Raw genomic sequence first — 22,862 nt, forward strand, 5'->3', positions numbered from 1 at the left:
ATCGACGGAATCGATTTTGTCGGTTCGAATTCCTCTTAAAACGATCCATAACTGTAACGACAAACTTCAATCATATAACAAAATTAATGCAGTGTAAAAACGCATAAGGGTGAGATGGCATACCTATGCCATCTTATCCACCTGCTTACTATGCCATCTCAGACAACATTGCAATCATACCGTTTTTTTAACCTATTTTTTCTTAAGCACATTTTTAAGATATAAATCGATACAGGCGTGATAGGCATAAGGTAAAGGAACATCACAAAATTTAAAAACTTAACTCAGGTGTAAAGACTCGCGAATTATAATGTGATACAAAAAAAGTCAATAAATATTTTGTCCTACTTAATTAACATTCCAAAGGCTACTGCTGTCAAAATAAAACTAACATGCATAAGTTCAACAATGTTGACAAATTTTAACTTGAGGAACTGAAAACTGTCACACTAGGCACCAAATTTGGAATAGTTTACGAAAAACGCGTGATATGCCATCTCAGCCAGTATGCCGTCTCAGGCATACTTCCCCTACAAAGTTCATTTCTTTTATTGTGTTCTCAACCAATCATTTATTTCAGTAACTGAAAGATTTTCCATATTGGAAAATTCTGTTGACTCTTTCAAATTTTTATATAATTTAAACGACAGTACAGAACAATCACAAATAAAAATTTTGTGTAGAAATTTGTAAAAAAATTAGATAATAGGGGTAGACGATTTAATTGAAGAAATTATACAGATTCAGCCTTTGTTAAAAGAATTAAACAATGTTTGTAAAATTTTAAAATATATTTCCCCATTCAACATTTTAAAATATATTTTTAAACGAATTTACTGCAGTTTACACAAATTTAGCAATAGCTCTTCGCATTCTGCTCACGCTGCCCATATCTGATGCCTCTGCTGCGTGATCTTTTTATAAACTGAAACTTAAAAAATATTTGAGATCGATCATCAGTCAAGGGCGGTTGATAAATTTATCTACCTTCTTTATAGAGTCGTCAGTAATAAATCAAATTGATACATATTCACCATATTTATTATAAACAGATTTTTCAAACTGAAGACGCGAAAAGTTAATTTTTTATAAAATAGCTAAGTATTTCATGTTTCCTACCTACCTATATCTTTAGTTTTTATGCTGTTATGTCAAAGATATATTTTTACTTAATTATTTTAACTCACTTTATTTTTCTGTTGCATGTGTAAGAATTTTTAGTTATTTTTTTTTTGTTACAATAAATAATTGTTCATTTTGGGCGCCATTAAATGTTTTGCACACAGGCGCTGCCACGTGCTGGCGCGGCACTGCTAGTAGGTACCGTTAGATCTATAATAGCATATCCTTATAATTAGGGTCTGGCAGACATAACAATACATTTCATTAGCTACAACACTGCTTCTACTGAGGCTACAGCTACTGACTTCATTCATAGGTACACTGTTTTTTTTTCACTTTTTATTTTTATCAAGAATTTTTTCGACAAAATACTTTTTAGTAGGTATGGTATAACTAGATCCAAACCCAGACATCCAAAGTGAAAATTATCCTCCAACACCAAATTGTTCTATGTGGTACACATAATGTTCAGAAAAAGTCACACCATTTTGAGCGACGGGTTTGGCGGGGAGAGGGGGGAGAAATCGGTAAATTGGTAGTTTTTTAAGTTTTTCGTCAATATTTCTAAAACTATGCGGTCTAGCATGAACAATAGGGTGGTTCGAAAAACACTTTTTTTCTTATTTTAGATCGCTTTAGTGCGCAAAAGTTGCCATTGGTATAGACTTGAAAAAAGCACCAATTATTATTTTTTTATTAATTTGTCTTCCGGTCGCGCAATGCCATCGAAGTAAGCAAAAATTGTGAAAAACCTTAATTTTTCATATATTTTTTTAACATGCCAGTTGGTTTAAATTGCGTTCCTATACCATGAATTAACTACTAAAAGTATGTAAAATCAATATAAATGCACTTATTATACATTTGTTTTATATCTTCCGGTCGCGCAACATAATACAAAATGAGTAAAATTAGTAGTTTTTGCAAAATTTCAAAGTTTGACTGTTTAGTACAATTGAATCATACGACTTTTAGAGATGCTATAGTTTAATTCAATTACAATAATATATTTAAAATCCAAGCATATAAGATACATTTTGATATTCAGGTGGAATTCGGTCGCGCAGCTTCGTCAAAAACAGCAGACTACTGAGAGGCGAGGCGAAAGTGACGAATGCCAACGAAGCTCGCGCAGCCACAAATAGAGATACATGTGGGAAGACCTCTACAATGAAGTATTTGTCTTCTCCATTACAACGAACTGCTATTCCGCCACCTTTTCCAACATTTAGATGGAAATTCAACAGGCACTATAGGATATCCGGACCGATTGGAAAGGCCCTACCTGATTGTGAAATACTACCAGTTGTTGTTGATTTTAATCGTTGGCATCGCTGAACGAAGCAATAATGTAGTTCTAATATAGCCGTCTCTGGAACTGTGTCCACACATTTTATCTTTCAACGGCCTGTGTATCGTATAGCAAAGTAAATATATATCTATACTCATAACAATCTTGAAGTCATTGCTCACATACTGTTTTATCTCTTCATTAGTCAATGTTCTTAGCAGTAGAGGAAGTCAGTGTACTGTTGTTTCATTTGATAATTTCGTAATACTATTTAGATTCAAAGTTTAAGTTTGGTGGTTTAAAGATTCTGATAGAGTCACTTTTAGATATTGCTTGATTTTCCTTCATGATACGCCTAAAGCCCAGCTCTCGGACATGGTTTCTGTCATCAGTTACCATAGCCAAAAGTAAATTTTCGGGATGGGCAAAGTAAGCATTCCGTTGTAAAACGGGATCAACAACTTGAAGCAGCTCTTCTGGTAAGTACCTTGCAGATTCAATGATTTTGTAATCATGTCTAGGCCCATCTCTGAATTTGTGGTTTATTTTTGTGGCAAACCACATAGGCATATTATAATATTTGAGAATAAATGTGACAATCTCTCAGATTTTCAGAAGGGTTGGACACACTGATGTAGAAACGCAAAACTTGGTTTGCAGTAGTAAGCCATCTTGAATGTGACGTTGGGCTAGGATCACGTACCCACTACAAAGTCTTCTGAACAATGTCCTGACTTGATGACTTCTGATATCTCAAGCAAGTACTATTATTGGTGCTTGCTAAGAATACGCTTGTCAACTTTTGGAATTTCACAATCAATAGGATTAAAATCAATAAATGGTAGTCTTTCACAATCAGGTAGGGCCTTTCCAATTGGTCCGGAATATCCTATTGGGCCTGTTGTATTTTCATCTAAGTGTTGGAAAAGGTGGTGGCTGGCAGTTCGTTGTAATGGAGAAGACAAATACTCCATTGTAGAGGTATTCCCACATGTATCTTTACTTGTGTCTGCGCGCGCTTCGCTGGCATTCGTCACTTTCGCCTCGCCATAAGGTAGTCTGCTGTTTTTGAAGAAGCTGCGCGACCGAATAACAATTGAATATCAAAATTTATCTTATATGCTTGGATTTTAAATGTATTATTGTAATTGAATTAAACTATACCATCTCTAAAGGTCGTATGATTAAATTGTACCAAACAGTCAAACTTCGAAATTTTGCAAAAATTACTAATTTTACTTATTTTGTATTATGTTGCGCGACCGGAAGATATGAAACAAATGTATAATAAGTGCACTTATATTGATTTTTTATACTTTTAGTAGTTAATTCATGGTATAGGAACGCAATTAAAACCATCTGGCCTGTTAAAAAAATTAATGAAAAATTAAGGTTTTTCACAATTTTTGCTAACTTCGATGGCATTGCGCGACCGGAAGACAAATTAATGAAAAAATAATAATTAGTGCTTTTTGCAAGTCTATACCAATGGCAACTTTTGCGCACTATAGCGATCTGAAATAAGAAAAACTGTTTTTTTCGAACCACCCTAATGAACAACCTTCTACACAAAAATATTCTACATTAAATTTTAAACAAACAAGGTCCTATGCATAATCCTTCTAAAATGAACGGTTCCAAAGTTACGGAGGTAGTATAGTATAATTGGTCCAAAAAAGGCCTAACCCAGACATTAAAAGTAAAAGTTTTCCTCTAACACCAAATTGTTCTATATGGTCCAGATATTGTTCAGTAAAAAGTTACACCATTTTGAGCGTGTTTGGGAGGGGGATATGGGGGAGAAATCGGTAAATAAGTAGTTTTTTTATCAAAAATGAATAACCATTTTCAATTTCGTTGCAAAACGCAAAATACAGCCGAACCATATTCTAGTCCAATCAGAGAGTGCATCAAGCACCCCTACCGGTTTCGAAACTTATTAGTCTCTCATCAGGAGGCACATATGCTGCTCTCCCTGATCCAACCAAAACAAACCCCAGCGTGCAGTCCCGGATTGCAACGAACGAAATGGCATAGATGCCCTAGCGGCAACTGCTACAACAAGACTAAGTTTTCAGTCTAATGGGATATAAAACAACATAATGCTATTCTACACCCCACCAGAATGAAAACAATGGGAACCTTCTCTGGTTACACCTCCGAGGCTTCTACAATATGCAAGCCATACGGATGCTGAGACTAAGGAAGATGAGGGAATTCTACAATTTACAATTCACGTCCCATCTGCTCAGCGCGGTAAAGTTCCAACGAGAATGGTTCCCTTCATACTCCAACCAGAGTAAATGTAAATCAAAAATGAATAACCATTTTCAATTTCGTTGCAAAACGAAAATACAGCCGAACCATATTCTAGTCCAATCAGAGAGTGCATCAAGCACCCCTACCGGTTTCGAAACTTATTAGTCTCTCATCAGGAGGCACATATGCTGCTCTCCCTGATCCAACCAAAACAAACCCCAGCATGCAGTCTCAGTTCGGCTGTATTTTCGTTTTGCAACGAAATTGAAAATGGTTATTCATTTTTGATTTACATTTACTCTGGTTGGAGTATGAAGGGAACCATTCTCGTTGGAACTTTACCGCGCTGAGCAGATGAGACGTGAATTGTAAATTGTAGAATTCCCTCATCTTCCTTAGTCTCAGCATCAGTATGGCTTGCATATTGTAGAAGCCTCGGAGGTGTAACTAGAGAAGGTTCCCATTGTTTTCATTCTGGTGGGGTGTAGAATAGCATTATGTTGTTTTATATGCCATTAGACTGAAAACTTAGTTTTGTTGTAGCAGTTGCCGCTAGGGCATCTATGCCATTTCGTTCGTTGCAATCCGGGACTGCACGCTGGGGTTTGTTTTGGTTGGATCAGGGAGAGCAGCATATGTGCCTCCTGATGAGAGACTAATAAGTTTCGAAACCGGTAGGGGTGCTTGATGCACTCTCTGATTGGACTAGAATATGGTTCGGCTGTATTTTCGTTTTGCAACGAAATTGAAAATGGTTATTCATTTGTGATTTACATTTACTCTGGTTGGAGTATGAAGGGACCCATTCTCATTGGAACTTTACCGCGCTGAGCAGGTGGGACGTGAATTGTAAATTGTAGAATTCCCTCATCTTCCTTAGTCTCAGCATCCGTATGGCTTGCATATTGTAGAAGCCTCGGAGGTGTAACCAGAGAAGGTTCCCATTGTTTTCAGTCTGGTGGGGTGTAGAATAGCATTATGTTGTTTTATATGCCATTAGACTGAAAACTTAGTCTAGTTTTTTTATGTTTTTCGTCAATGTTTCTAAAAATATGCTTTAGCGTAAACAATGTTCTATACAAAATATTCTACATCAAATTTAAAACAAAAAAGGTTCTATACATAATTGTTATAAAATCAACGATTCATCAACGAAAATTACAGGTGACAACAAAAGACTAAAAAAAGCCGAGTTGAAAAAACATTATAAGTAAAAGAACAAGCAATATAATATGAACTGTTATATGTCCTTTTCATGATCATTTTTCAGTGCGTAACAAATGATAGGAAAAAGGGTAAGTCCGTGATAATACACATTTATGACATTTATTCTAACATGACATTTTAGTTAAATCTGACAGTTGTCACGTTTTATTTTCAATTTGGAATAAAAACAAATCAAATGTGTTTCTTGCATTTATAAAATGGTATTTTCTTTGATTTGTATAGTCTTATAAATTATACAGATTATATTTGTAATATTATTATCTAATTAAAAAAAAATTATTTTTTTATTATGGCGCCATCTATCGACAACTAGAATAACTGAAAGAAATGTTATAAAAATGTCACCGACGAAATGTAATCACCGACGTGCCTTTTTTTCTGTCACATATAATTTAATGCGTTAGAAAGAAATCGAAAAACTGTGACGCACTGAAAGATGATCATGAGAAATACTGTACCCTACCTATTCCACGAACATACGCCTGTTTTGGATTACTTCGACAACAAATATTTTTACTGTCCAAAATAAGAAGAACGAAAGTAAATTGCAAATTACATTGTTGTTTATTGGAATAAGTATTAGCGCCATTTACTTTCGTACTTCTTATGTTGCACAGTAAAATATTCGTTGTCGAAGTAATCCAAAACAGGCGTATGTTCGTGGAATGGCCCATAGTAATAGGCTACGGTGCTGAAAAATATTAAAAATACAACAAATAAACTTCTGGATCGTTCAATTCTCACATTATTCTCTTATACTAAAAAAGATCAATGTCATGTCCTTAATTTGGATAAAGTTGGATTAGTGATTAACATTGACACTCCACTCCATACTCATAATAAATCTCATATCTAAACTACAGTATAAAGAGGGAACCTGGAACCTGGAACCTCTATATACTGTGTCTAAACTCTAAACACTCACTTTTCTAGCTGTTTCGACTGCAATAGTTATTTTCCTAACTAGTGCGGAAAGTAATACTTTTCCGCGCGCGATTGCAGTTTGCCGAACGACGCGAAGCGGAGTCTTGCGAAGAGAGACTTTCCGCCGGAGTTAGGAACAATATTTTTTCTACGAGCTTTTAAAAAATGACCAAATCGTAACTAATCACTTAATTGAATTAAAAAATAACGCTAATAAGTTAAAATAATCCCGAATTAAAGTCAATGCGGTGCCTAAATACCTGTTATACAGTAATGAATGGTGTATACCAGTGTTTCCCAAACTTTTCCCAAAATAGCGACAAAAATAGCGTGCCTAATTTACAACTGATGGTTTCTCAAATTTTATTTTACTTTACTGTTTAAATTCAAACTAAATACATACATTTAAAAAATTCAACAATTATTTTAATAATTGCGTTCTGTCCCACTAGTACACTAGTAGTACTTCTGCCAGACTAGCATTTACAATAAAAATAAATAATAAAAAGTCGACTGCACATTGTACACCGCGACATCTTTGTGTCTACATCGCAATACTTTTCCATGATATTCGCGAAGGCTCTACTCCTTACTTCACTACTAGATGGCACTCTGGAACGTTCTCGTAGCCTCGTTTTGGCTTTATATAAGCGGCGATGTGTAATGAGACCTCAGTTCGAAACAGCACGTTGTGGCGAATGCAGCGGTATTAAGTAATGAGTAAATATTTTGCGACTTACGTATTCCCGTTTATGTATTTACGTCTACGATAAATTACAAATTATGGATAAGTTTTTAAAAAGAAGTGCAGAACCATCTACGTCTGAAAGTGGCAGTAATAAAAAGAAAAACAGACTTTACAGTGATGAATATCTTAAATATGGTTTTACCATTATTTCCAATAAACCACAATGTGTTATTTGTGGAGAAATATTGTCAAACGAAAGCATGAAGCCATCAAAGTTACTTCGACATTTAAATAGCAAACATCCAGATAAAAAAGACAAACCCGTAGAATTCTTTGAAAGAAAGCTGAACGTCCTTCACAAACAGCAAGATACTTTTCAATTGGCAACCACTACTAACGAAAAAGCATTATTAGCAAGTTATAAAGTTGCTTATCGCGTTGCCAAAACTAGTAATCCGCACACAATTGCTGAAAATTTGATTTCGCCAGCAGCTGTTGAAATGGTACATATAATGATTGGTGAAAAAGAGTCTGCAAAGTTAAAAACAATACCTCTGTCAAATAATATTATCCAAAGAAGAATTAGTGATATGGCAGAAGATATTCAAGCGTAAGTTGTGGAAAATCTTAATAAATGCACGTACTTCTCTCTTCAAATGGACGAATCCACGGATATATCTAACTGTGCCCAATTTATTACGTTTGTAAGATATGATACAAATAATGGCATTCAAGAAGATATTTTATTTTGTTCCCCATTGGAGACCAATACCACTGGAAAATGTTTATTCGACAGTTTTGTGAAACGCACAAGTAAATATGTTATTGACTGGGGAAAATGTATTGATATATGCACAGATGGCGCTAAAGCTATGACAGGACATCAATCTGGTCTTGTCGTCAGATTACAAGAAATAATGCCACATGCCACATGGAGACATTGTTTTTGACATCGAGAAGCTCTGGCGTCAAAAGCTTTACCTCCTTAAATGGACTGTGTTATGAAATCCATCATTAAAGTTGTAAATTCCATTAAAGGAAAAGCTTTACAGACCCGTATTTTTCGAAAAATCTGCGAAGACATGGGTGCTATATTTCAAAATCTTCTTTATCACACCGAAGTAAGGTGGCTTTCAAGGGGCAACGTCTTAAAAAGAGTATTTGACTTAAGAGCAGAGCTTTTAATGTATTTGAAAGATGAGAAGTCCCCATATGAAAATCAATTTTCCGATCCTATTTGGCTGTTGAAACTAGGTTTCCTTGCTGATATATTCGAACAATTAAATATTTTGAACAGTAATTTGCAAGGTCGCGACATTAATATAATTACAGCCACAGATAAAATTAAGGGGTTTATAAGAAAAATCGATTTATGGTCAACTTCACTTGGCAAAAAGCAGCTCGATTCATTCCAGTGCGTTCAGGAAATTATAGAAAATGTATGTTACAGTACTACAAATTTTGAACAAGTTTATGCAGGCATGCAAGTTACTTTGCTTAATTTAAAACAACAGCTCTGTGATTATTTCCCCGAAGAAATTCAAAACAGTTACGACAGTTGCAGATGGATACTGAATCCGTTTTTAGCCGATTCCTTTCAACATGCTGAAACACCAATAAACATGAAAGAACAACTTATTGAAATATCAAGTGATGGAATGTTGAAGCTCCAATTTTTTTCCCAGAACCCGGACGAATTTTGGACCAAAAAGATGCAGGAATACCCTCAGTTGGCGAATGAAGCTGTAAAATATTTGATTCCATTTGTAACATCATATTTATATGAGTTAAGTTTCTCGTCTATGACTGCCATTAAAACAAAAGTGAGAAATCGTCTCGTACTTGAAAACGATATAATTGTGTGTGTCTCAAATACACAGCCTAGATTTGAAAGACTAGTTTCAAAAAAACAGGCGCATGGGTCTCATTAACATTGTAATATTTGACTTTATTTTTTTCTTTTACTTTTAAGGTCTTTTAATATTTAGTTTTATGTTTCGTTTGATAATTAATTGTTAATTTTTATTTACGGCTTTATTAAAATAAAAATACATGATTTAACAAAGTAGTGTTTTTGTCTTATTTTGGAAATTTCCAGCGACCCCCCTAGTACCTCATTGCGACCCCCCAGGGGGTCGCGACCCACACTTTGGGAAACACTGGTGTATACCAATACAGGTTTTAATATTTTAAAGTCATAGCAACGATGTAAAACAAAGCAATTATTGTCAAAAAGCACTTCACACACTTTAAAATTTCCACGCATCTTTACTTACGAATTTTAAAATATTTCAGTGATTTAGAAGGCATCAAGTGACGAAGAACTACCCCCATCTATTCTCATCAACTAAGACATGCGAAGCAATTGGGCATTAAATGCACAATATATAATAATACGTAAATTCAGTGCGGAAACGTAAAACTTGCCAGACTAAGACGCTTGCGAAAAAGTAGACTTTTTTGCACGCTCGTAGAAAAAATCTTTAATCAAATCGTTAAAATCTAAGGCTTGAGAAAGCTCAGCATTTGAAACAAAACTAGCCAAACTAGACAATCTATAATCTTCGTCAGAAGTCGAGTTCCTCCATTAGTTTTTGATTCTTTTCAACACGATGAATGATCTTTCTCCAGATGCATTAGATATCATCATGGATAGTAGAATGCGGAAAGTTGTGTCCATATTCGGAAATAATGTTAACTGTTTTTCACGAATGAGTTTCAGATAATCCAAGAGTCTATTCCTCTGAGGCTTGGTAATCTTGTTATCATGAGGTTCTTTTTCTTCATCAAATATACCTTCAAGAAAGCCTTTGAACTGTACACACTCTTCTCCAAAGTCATCATCTAGGTCGATTCGATACTTCTTAGCCAAAATAGAAGTTTTTGCCCTGATTTCTTCATTGGAAATTGACGATAAGTTGATTAAAAATCCAAATTGTTCATTAAGACTGAAATAAACTTCAGACCTTTCATTCAATTCTTAATAAAGCCTGTCAATTACAACATTGAAAGTATCAATATTTGTCTTCTTTGCCATTAAACTGGAGTTCAGGGGATTCAGCTTTGTCTTCGCCAAGGAGAGCTTTTCTTTTCGGGAGTCTTTTAATTTTAAGGTGTCAATTTTAGACAACTATTTTCCTCTTTTTTCGTAGAAATCAAAGTTGTCTCTCAGACTCAATACGTAATCCTTTACCTACATTTTGCAAGTCACATTCAAGTCTGTATCAGTTTTTTCAATGTTTTGCTACTCTTGTCAAAACGTTGTAAAATATCTTACCACATGTTTGGTAGAATAGCATTCTCAAATTTGAAAAATTGTTCATCAATAATTGTTGTATTTGCCTGTACATCAATTCATCAGATTCCTAGAACTTTCCACAATCCACCTCCAATCTGTAGCTTTCTGTACCCTGGCAAGCGTTAATATTTCTTTTTGATATGAACGTTGGCTATTTTAATTAGATTGTATTGTTTATACACAAAAGTAATGTTCTCGATATACAGTAGCGGTAATTATTAATTAATTTTGGAAAATACAAATTCAATTCTTTACCACCAAAATTTTTTTACAAGACGCTGCGGCCCCCTTTTGCTTGCGGCCCTAGGCCGCGGCCTAGTCGGCCTAGTGGTAAATCCGGCACTGACAATATAGCATATATCTAAAATATGTGAACAAATATATACCGCAATGGGTCCGCATGACCTGTCTTCTTAGGTGCCAACATTTTGAGGCTTTGGGAACAATAATCTAACATTTTCGGACATATTTCTACGGCATTGGGACACCAATGAGTCTAAAATTTTATAAGCAACGAATATTTTCGGCTTTGGTAAATTGAGACCATAACACCTTGAACGTATATATACGGCGGTTGGGAATACAGACCCACTTTGCAGCGTTGGGACAGAAAGGGTTAAAGTACATACAATCGACGGATACCACACTTTTTAGGTCATGGATGGCATTTATTGTATTGCACCAAAACATGCAATAGCTCCTAACCAATCCATTCCTCGGCCAAAAACTAAACCCGCACCTGAGGTTTATGGAAGTCAGAGAGCTGTTCAACTAATACATTTTGAAAGGACAAAACCTCAAGGTTTATCAGAAATCAAGATCCGAAGGCAATGTTCACACCAACTGAAACTGTGACTCCATTTGTGCCTGATCTTCTGTATTTTAGGATGGAATGGATTCATGGAAGCTGTGAGAAGAGACATACCATATTCATATTATGAACTAACATTTATTATTTGTACAGAAAACTAGGAGAAATTTATCAAATGACAGCATTCTAATAAAAAATAAAGTTTTGGAATGTAAAAAGTGGGTTTTGCCAAGACCGTTAAAAATTGGCAATTTTCAACTTGCAGTTTAGACCGAACGGTTCGTCTGAAAAAAAAGTAAATATTGATATTTGTAGATAATTGTTAGTACTTTAATTTCTGTTAACAGGCCATTTACTAAAAGTTAATAGTTTTCGAGATTTGAGCAAAAAAGCGGAAAAAAGCTAAAAATTTTCGATTTTTTCGCGATTTTTTCAATGTTCCGGCAAGAAATTTTGTCCGCAAACCTCATATTCGGATTCAGCAGCCCAAAATCCATATATAATGAAAGAAATCAGAACTACCCCAAAACTTTCCCACTAGGGAGCTCGTAGAGTACAAATTCACTGAATCGATAGAACAATTTGGTTGGAGGATAACTTTCACTTTGGATGTCTGGGTTATGTCATTTTTTGAATTAATTCTATCATACTATTTTTGAGTTATTTGCGAAAAACCGTCTAACAACGTGTTTCTTTTGTTGAAAGATGTTATGGACAAACTTCTGATAGAATGGACTGTAATATATTATATTAAAAACTTCTTGTATTCAGCTAAAAAATTAATTACAAATTGTTAAAAAATGTGATTTTATATTATGACAATCAATCTAATAATTTTAATGACAATCTGACAAAAATATGTTGTGTATTTTTGATGCTTGTTTTTTCCCGTCATTGAGCAAGGGCGGAACTGTCTATCCAATAATAAATAATACTTTTCGTCCATACTCCCCGCCTTGAACAGCTCCAAGACCGTTCAAACACAAATCACCTAAGTTAATGAGGAACACTAGAAACAAGTCTCAGCTAATGGTAATGGACAAATTTTAGTTATTCCTCGTTTATAAAGTCCATGAGCGGTTTTAACAGTTACCACTCGAATTTCACCATCATCACCAGGGTGAACAGACACTATTCTTCCTAACTGCCACTGACAAGTGGGCAAATTGTCAGATTTTAAGAGCACTAAAGATCCGACTTGAATGGTGGAAGTACTACTTCTCCATTTATGACGTTGTTGGAGATCATTCAGGTAAATCTTTGACCATTGCTTCCAAAAGTCTTGCAACAATTTCTGAATCAGTTGGAATCTGGACAATTGGTTTATTTTTATCTCTCCTTGAAACGTATGATCAGGGACAGCGGTCATCGGTCTTCCGATTAAAAAATGTGAGGGAGTTAAAGGAGTGTAATCGTTAGGATCAGATGATAGAGCATATAAAGGACGTGAATTCAAAGTGCCTTCAATCTGAATTAAAAATGTACAGAATTCTTCATAAGTTAGAAGGGTTTGACCAATAATACGAGATAAATGATATTTTACCCCTTTTATATTACTTTCCCATAATCCCCCGAAATTTGGAGTACTAGGAGGAATGAAATGCCATATAATATTCTGAGCTGCGCAAGAGGTGACAATTTCATCCTCTGATTTTCTAATGAAATCATACAAAATTTTTAGTTCATTTTTGGCACCTACAAAACTTGTACCGTTATCTGAATACAGATGCCCGGGTTTACCGCGTCTAAAAACAAATCTTCTAAGGCCTGCCATGAAAGCTTCAGATGTCAAAGAACTAATTAATTCTAAATGTACTGCTTTCGTGGCGAAGCAAATAAATAAACATATGTACGCTTTATACGTTTTACATCCGCGACCTTTTCTATCCTTTAATGTAACTGGCCCTGCGTAATCTAATCCAGTTATGAAAAAAGGTTGTGATATATTAACACGATGTTCTGGCAAATCAGCCATAATCGTAGAACCAGGTTTGGGTTTAAACCGATAGCATCTAATGCAATTCCTTACAACTGTTTTAGCTAGGGACATTCCCGCAATTATCCAAAATTTTTGACGAACTGTCGCTAACAAGAGTTGTGGACCTGCATGTTGAAGTTGCACATGCTCATGTCTCAATATTAGTTTGCTTAAAACATGAATCTTATCTAATAGTAAGGGATGTTTCCCATCATAATTCCTAGAAGATTTTCTAAGACGTCCTCCTACTCTCAATAATCCAGTTTCATCTAGAAAAGGCGTTAAAGGTAATAATCTACTCTTTGACGAAAGGTCTTTACCGTTATTTAATAATGAAATTTCTTCAACAAAACTTTCTGTCTGAGCTAATCTAACAAGAAAAACCTCTGAATCAGTAAATTCGATTGCTGAAATCGGGCCATACCTTCTACTATTAGACTTTGACTTTGAATTATTAACAAATCTTCTACAATAAGCCATAATTCTAATTAATTTGTTCAGATTCGAGTATTTATAAAAAAGTGAATTAAAATCATTTTTTATAGAAACTAATGCCTTAGATTTCTTTCTCATTTCAGGAAGGTTTGATATATCAAGTAAATCATAGAACTTAGTTTTATCAAAATCTGTTGATAAAAATTGAGGGCCATTAAACCAGAGCTTACAGTGAGCTAATTGGTCTGGCAAAATTCCTCTACTACCAATATCTGCAGGATTCTCAGACGAGCTAACATAATTCCAATTTTCAATTGTAGTACATCTTTGAATTTCTGCAACACGGTTTCCAACAAAAACTTGAAGGTTTGCTGGGTCATTATTGAGCCAATGCAAAACAATTTGTGAATCACACCAATAATATGGAGTGTACTGAAAAGTAACAGAATCTGAAACAGATTTCATAAGTTGGACCAATAATAAGCTACCACACAATTCTAATCGAGGAATAGTCAATATTTTGACTGGGGCGACCTTAGTCTTAGCACATAACAAATGAACATTTATAGAACCTTGTGAATCAATGCATCGAGCATAAATTGTTGCACAATATGCGTATTGTGAAGCATCACTAAATCCATGTAATTCTATTATTTTAGGTTTATTACTCAGAACGCACCGTGGAATTCTTAAATCATTTAAGTGACATAACTTAGACTGGAACTTTTTCCATTTATCACACAAATCAGAGGGGACTTCGGAATCCCAATCAAGTTTTAACGACCAAAGAGATTGAATCATAATTTTTACTAGGATTATACAACAACTGGCTAAACCTAAGGGATCATAAATTTTTGCGATTGCAGAAAGCATTGTGCGCTTCGTTATTTTTGATAAAAGATCAGGGTTTTCAACATGAAAACTGAAAATATCTAACTTACTAGACCATTGAATACCAAGAGTTTTAATACACTCGTGATCTCCTAAATTAAGTACTTTTAAAGGATCGGAATAATCTTTAAAGTGATCTAATACCAATTGGCTGTTTGAAGACCATTTCCTTAAATTAAAACAAGCTGACTTCAATATTTTGACCACTTCATCACATCTTTTAATAGCTTCAGCCTCACTTGAAAATCCAGTAATGAGATCGTCAACATAAAAATCTCTCAGAATAATTTCACTTGCTTCAGGAAACTTGATTTTATTATCAAATGACAATTGCTGGATACACCTAATGGCTAGATATGGCGCACTGGTAGTGCCATATGTTACGGTTTTTAAATTATAAATTGAAATTGGCTGAGAAGGACTACTATTCCTCCAGACAATTTTTTGCATTCTTCTGTCATCGGGATGAACAAGTATCATCCTATACATTTTGCTGATGTCGGAAACAACAACAACTGCATGTTGTCTAAATCTAATCAAAATACTCAAAATATTATTTTGAATTGCTGGTCCTGAATATTGGATATCATTCAATGACTTCCCATTAGTCGATGGGGCAGAACCATTAAAAACAACACGGAGTTTGGTTGTCAGGCTTTCATTTTTGATAACACCATGATGTGGTAAAAAATAATTAGGTTCTGTGGTGCCTTCCGCATCTAAATTATAATCAATTGACATGTGATCTAAATCTAAATATTCTTTCATGAAATTTAAATAACCATTTTTAAGTTCGGGACATTTCTTAAATCTATCCTCTAAATACAATAATCTTTTAACAGCTAATTGTTTAGAATCGCCTAGGACAGAAGGATGTTCCTTCCAGGGAATTTTAACAATAAATTGACCAGTTTCTGATCGAGAAAATGAATTTTTAAAATGATTTTCAACATAAACATCATCCTTTGAATAAGAAATATGAGACTTTGGCTCTTCAACAGACCAAAATTTCTCTAATTGTAAATCATCACTACTAAATATTTGTGAAAAATGACATCTAATATGATTTTTTGTTGGATATGGAACTTTACCAACCACAATATAACCAAAAACAGTATTTTGGAGGGAGGGTAAATTCTTTCCAAGATCTATGCGACCATCTAACATTATATCCCAAAACAAACTAGCATCAAGTAACATATCTACCTTACTGCTTACATTAAATGAATCATCTGCCAAAGTTATATTAGGGGGTATTGAGAAATTTGAGACATTAAAAGTATAAGTTGGCAAATTCTCAGTAATCTGTTGCACCACTATGCAATGTAAATTTGACTTAAAATTGTTTAATATAGAACCAATTTTTAATTGACATTTTTTATTTAAAGATGAAACGGAATTATTAATTCCTGAAACACAAATATTTGCTCTATTTGTGTCTAAATCGAGTTTACTTAGAAAATCCTCTGTAATAAAACATGATTGGCTCCCTGAATCTAGGATTACTCGTGCGATATGAGTATTTCCGTATCTATCATATACTCTAACTTTAGCAGTACTCAACAGTACATAATCATTATTTGAACAATTATTTTTTAAAACAATCTCATTTCTATTAACATTATTTTCTGAAGTATTAGTTGACAACTTAACTTTATTTGGTTCATTCTCGGAATCATTGTTCGGGTTAAAATTAATTGAACTGTTTTCTTTAACATGAATATCAGATGGTTTATTTTCATGTAAAAGAGAACTGTGTTTGGCTTTACATATCTTACAACCGAACGATTTACATTGTTTGTAGGAATGTCCGGTACATAAACAATTTCGGCATAAATTTAATTGTTTTATTTTATCCCATCTTTGGGTTACTGAAAGTTTAAGAAATTCTTCACATAGGTAAATCAAATGATTTTGTTTACAAAAATTACAACTTCTGCTTTTACTAGTTAGCAGAGATCTAGAGCGTTTATCTTGGTAATTAGATTTATAATCCGGTTTTGTCACATTGCTTAACTCTATAGTTTCCAAAAAATCAGCACGATTCTTCAAGAATTCAAGAAATTCGTTTAAACTTGGCAAAGAATTATCTATTTTTCTTTTTTCCCATTCCCTAGAACTAAATTTATCCAATTTACCACTTACCAAATACACCATAATAGCATCCCAATGTTCAGTCGGTAGTTGAAGTGATTTTAAAGCGAATAAATGCTTTTTAACTGAATCTATCATGCTTCTAAGACCTAATGCAGATTCTTTATTTAAATTTTCAATCTCAAAAAGAGCTTTTAAATGATTGTTTACTAACATCCGAGAGTTGTCAAATCTGTTGCATAGAGTCTGCCATGCAGAATTGTAATTTTGTGCAGAAAAATCTAAACTTTGTATAATTTTCAATGCATCACTTTTTAAACTCGCACGTAAATAATGATATTTTTGAATATCTGCCAATACTTTATTATTATGAATTAACCCTTCAAAAGTATCTTTAAACTCAATCCACGTCAAATAGTCTCCATGAAAGACAGGTAACTGAATAGGAGGTAATTTGACACCTTCTAATCCACTATATTCATGATTTATATCTAACCTTTTCGACTCTGAACTGGATGAATCGGAACATTTTCTTTTTAAAATCGTTCTTGCTTTAGACAAAGTTTTTGAAAATATAGTATCTAATCGTTGTCTTTTCGCATACTCTTGCTGAATATCTTGATCCTGACAATTTAATTCAATTGACATTTGGATTTCATCAAATTCCGTAACTAAACTTTCAGTTCTTTCAGTATTCCATTCTATTTGCGAAAAATGGTCTTCGCTTAAATCATTAATCGCGATATTTGTCATCGACTCTATAAATTTAATAAAATTGTTTAATCTTTGTTCAATTATATCTCTTTTGCGATATAATTGACGAAAATCAGAAGCTTTCATAGGCATTTTTAGCTTTATATTAATCAAAATACGTAGCAAATAATATTATTTAATTGTACGAACTCAAAAATCAACGTTAAGCAATCAAGTAATAAAAGTCAAATCTAAATCTGTCTTTTATCTAATAATCAAACTTAGCCGAATATTGGCTATGGTCCTATAATCATTTATATTTAAATAAATCCAATAATAATAGCAATATCTACTAATAATAATCAGAAATCGTATAGCATTCCACAAACTAATACTCCAAATCAACTCAAATACATATTTGCATACACACAAAGGTGTACAAATCAATCTAATAAGTAATTATTTTTTAGCTAAATAAAATTATAGGTTATAAATCAACTATTCAATGCGCAAAATCAAAATTTTTAATTGAACCCCAAAATCCTCAAAAATCTAATAATTTATTGGCACTTTGTTGAAAGGAAATAAATATGAAGGATAAACAAAGAACAATCAAGATAATAAATGGAAAAACCTCACATTTAATTCAATCGGCAGAGCGGATCCAATCTGGCTGAATCATAAATTCTTCAAAACCCAATAATCTTCATACCCATCTGGATCTATTAGACCATTGTCTCAATCATCGGGTTCGATCGGACATAATTTTATGCTTCTCGGGCTCGAAGGTACCAAATGTTATGGACAAACTTCTGATAGAATGGACTGTAATATATTATATTAAAAACTTCTTGTATTCAGCTAAAAAATTAATTACAAATTGTTAAAAAATGTGATTTTATATTATGACAATCAATCTAATAATTTTAATGACAATCTGACAAAAATATGTTGTGTATTTTTGATGCTTGTTTTTTCCCGTCATTGAGCAAGGGCGGAACTGTCTATCCAATAATAAATAATACTTTTCGTCCATATATTATATATTACTATTATATTATATATTATATATTATATAATTATATATATACTATTATATATCCATATATTATATATTATATCCATATATTACTCGCAAATAACTCGAAAAGTATTGACTTAGTAAAAAAAACTCGATAGAACAAAAGTTGCTCAGAATTACCTAGTCAGTTTATCCACTTCTGTTCTATTTTGAATATTATGTTTTTTTCACCGCCGAGAAGGGGTATTACCCACCCTAGGGTAAAAGCACACATCGGCACACTATCACTTTTTTTCTTTGAGATGTTCTATGTGTATGTGTATGCCAAATTTCATGTAAATCCAAGCGGTTCTACTCAGAGCAAAAACCGTGAGTAAATGGACTATACTAAATATACAATCAAGATTCAGTAGAAATAAACAAACCAAGACACGTTAAATGCTATATAGGGTGAGGCAGATAACTGGCCTATTAGAAATGTCTCGAGAACTAAACGCAACAGAATCATGAAAATTCTAATGTAGAAGTTTTGAAGGATGATCTATTTAATGAAAATATTTTCATCTCTTTGCAACTTCCGGTTATACCGGAAGTTGCTTCCCAGGCAACCAAACGACGTTTTTATAACGTAGATAACAGGTCATAAAATGACCAATTGACGTGTTTCTATGACGTAGTACCGACGTTGAAAATCACGTGTATTTGTCTCATCGATTTGACGTAATAATTGTGACGATTTTAAAACGTCTAAAAGGTGACGACTTTTATACGTCGGTAAAATCACGTCTTTAATACTTTCAAAAAGTGACCTCTTTCAGATGTTTTAAAATAGGTAGCATAAAAAATAGGTAACATGAAACCTATAGGTCTACGTCCCATGTGTCGATGAAGATATACTACCATTAGTTTAAGATCGCTTGTGCATTAGAAACAATCTAACATTGATTCTGCATGATTGTACCAGCCCTAGCATTATAGAATTTTCACTATTTATATAAGTATACCTACTTACTGTATCAAAACTGAAAAAACATACAAACTAATAAATAATTTATTAACAAATTACTCGATAACACATAATTAGTTCATTAACAGAAAATAAACATAACCTCAAACAGTTCTCAAGAAGAATACCGCATTAAACTAACTCACTGAGCAAAAACTAATACAAATCTCTTAATTAACACGTTTCTTCAACTAAATATCTAAATGAAAAGTCTTATTTTATCACACAAGACACAAACTACATAAACAATAAATGAGAAATTTCTTATGAAAATTATTTAACTAAATTGTTTGGAGTAATACAAACAAGCTCCTCCCAATTTTGTGACGTCAGACTTAAACTGTCTGAAATGAAAACGTTTTTTAAACGTTATTTTAACGTCATTAATCTTACGTATTTAAAATCACCTACAATAGACGTCTATATGACGTAATTTTCAAACACGTGTATATATTCAACCAAAACTGACGTTTCCTCGACGTTATATGACGTCAGTTGGTTGCCTGGGTTATAACTTCGTTTTTTTAAATGGGATACCCTGTATATTGTTACAGTTTTGGAATCTCCTCAATATCTTCTTTTTTAAAATATGAGGTTTTGTAATATTATACAGGGTATTTTAAAAGACATTTACGTTTTTTATTAATTTCGTAGCAATATTCACACCCTGTAGAATTGTAACAGGTTGACATTAAAAACTCTGCTTACGTTCAAGTGATTTTTAATATAGTCTACTATTGTTAAGAATAATTAGTATAGCTAATTTTAAAATTTTAGTATACAGGGTTGGTCGAAACTCGGAATGAATATTTTCTGAGTTTTCTTAAATGGAACACCCTGTATTTTAGTACTGTAATGAAATGATATGTCATGGTACTTTTTTATTTTATAAGTATTCCCTATACCTAATTGCTTTAATTTGTGAGTTATTGGTGATTCAAGCTAAACATTAATTGCAACAAAAAATACGTAAAATTTTATTAGGTTGGCCGTGAAAAAATTAAATCACAAATAATTTTTCAGAAATAAATACATATTAATCCAGACTAATCCTTAAAATTACCAATAATGGTTTAGCTATCAAAATACCTACGTAGTTAAGATTGTTGGTGCGATTAACAATTAAGCACAAATTAAAGCACTTAGGTATAGGGAATGCATAAGAAATAAAAAAGTACCATAAAATATCATTTCATTACAATACTAAAATACAGGGTGTTCCATTTAAGAAAACTCAGAAAATACTCATTCCGAGTTTCCACCAACCCTGTATACTAAAAATAAAAATTTAGCTATACTAATGATTCTTAGCAATAGCAGACTATATTAAAAATCATTTGAACGTAAGTAGAGTTTTATATGTCAAACTACTACATTTCTACAGGGTGTGAATGTTGCTACGAAATTAATACAAAAACGTAATTATCTTTTAAAATATCCTGTATACCATTACAAAACCTCAAATTTTAAAAAAGAAGACATCGAAGAGAATCCAAAAATGTAAAAATATATAGGGTGTCCCATTAAAAAAAAACGAAGTTATAAGCAACTTCCGGTATAACCGGAAGTAGCAAATAGATGAAAATATTTTCATTAAATAGATGACTCTTCAAAACCCCTTAATTCGAATTTTTATGATTCTGTTGCCTTTAGTTCTAATAGGCCCTTTATTTGCCTCACCCTGTATACTAGGAGCAGGAGCACTCCCGAATCATAATTTACAATGTACATTGTAAATCCCAAATCATGATTTCCAAAGTTTATACATTGTAAATTATGATTCGGGAGTGCTCCTAGTAGCATTTAACGTGTTTATTTCTACTGCATCTTGATTGTAAATTTAGTATAAGTAGGTATAAGTACAGTCGTTGATTGAGAATATACGGATAGTCAAGTAAACCCGCCGCGCCGCGCGCCGTTGTGAATTTTATATGAAATGTCTAGTTGATGAGTTGGGTCCTTCGATGAAATGAGTGTAAACGATTTGGGTGTATATGAAATGTCCTGTGATGAGTTGCGATTCGATGAGTAGCGTGCCATGAAAAAGAAATCTATAATAATCCATCAAAAAGAAATCTATAATAACCCACCAAAAAGAAATCTGTAATAATCCATCAAAAAGAAATCTGTAATACGAAGAAATTAAACATATTGGTTAAAATTTCTTCCCTAGATGACAGGTAAAATCACTTGAACGTGAACGAACGGAAAATGGCGAGGAACCGCAAAGTGGGCGACGCCTGGTGGCGAAATTGGAAAGCATCAACTCAAGGAAAACATTGACTTTGCCATTAACTTGTGTACATATTTGCGGTCAGTTTATGTTGTAATTAACAATAATTTCGACTTAAAAAAACTATTGCAGTGTTCCTTAGTATTCATTCCTATTATACTCTACGTAATGACCTAAATTAACCAATGCCAAATTACACATTTTGTTAATTTAACGTTTGTATTAAACGTAGTATTTTTTAATGTTTAAGCGACTGCAAAATTAAATAAATGAATAAAATGTAGTATATATTATGTACATAGAATGTACATTGTTATGAAAAATATCCCGACCACTTCGTAATTTTCAGAACACAATTATTATAAAATAAATTCACCTACTTAGTTTCCAAGTTTCCAGTTTTTATTTAATTAAAAATTGTTATCTGTCGGTGTAAAATAAACTGTAGTGCACCTATTAATTAAATTAAAAACAAAATTAGAAATCCTAAGATAGATTAATAATTTTGAGAACGCTGTGTGATTATCGGGGGCCAGATTTTTTTATGAAAAAAAGGTAAAAACAAATCAGTAGTTAGCATCAAATTTTAATGAATGCAAACAGATTAAACATAATTTTGAGTCGTCAGATGTCTTAGTTGCAAAACTTAGTGGTTACTTTGGCAAATCACTCCTGTAAATGATTTTAATTTAACGTTTTAGAACTGTGAATTCAAATGACAAAATGAATTGTTTTCCTAGCGTTGTCGTCCATCTTTCAAATTTTGAGCGCCCTCTGTTGGAATTTAATTTTGCGAATAAGTAGGTATAAGTATAGTTCGAGAAATTTATATTGTGAAACAGCTTTAAGGTCGGCAAAATTTGGTATTCTTTGTCAAAGATGTTTTAAGAG

The 22,862-nt window shown here is 33.2% G+C and overlaps 1 protein-coding gene across 1 annotated transcript; it reads right to left on the reverse strand.

Moving 5' to 3' along the window:
- Positions 1-12,534: 12,534 nt before the first annotated feature.
- LOC126885485 (uncharacterized) lies at positions 12,535-17,864 on the reverse strand. Its single transcript, XM_050652060.1, has 2 exons — positions 16,379-17,864; positions 12,535-12,629 (listed from the first exon to the last, which is right to left on the reverse strand). The coding sequence occupies exons 1-2, from the start codon at positions 17,862-17,864 to the stop codon at positions 12,535-12,537; spliced, it is 1,581 nt and encodes a 526-aa protein (XP_050508017.1).
- Between the last annotated feature and the right edge of the window lie 4,998 nt (positions 17,865-22,862).

The sequence above is a fragment of the Diabrotica virgifera genome, chromosome 5 (assembly GCF_917563875.1).
Source record: "Diabrotica virgifera virgifera chromosome 5, PGI_DIABVI_V3a".
NCBI lineage: Eukaryota > Metazoa > Arthropoda > Insecta > Coleoptera > Chrysomelidae > Diabrotica > Diabrotica virgifera.

Excerpts from the sequence above, each read along its gene's own strand:
- LOC126885485 (XM_050652060.1), bottom strand. The coding sequence starts at position 17,864 with ATGCCTATGAAAGCTTCTGATTTTCGTCAATTATATCGCAAAAGAGAT. Across the intron at positions 12,630-16,378 it reads TATTACAGAGGATTTTCTAA|TGTTCCTCATTAACTTAGGT; the intron begins GTAAACTCGATT and ends ACTTGTTTCTAG.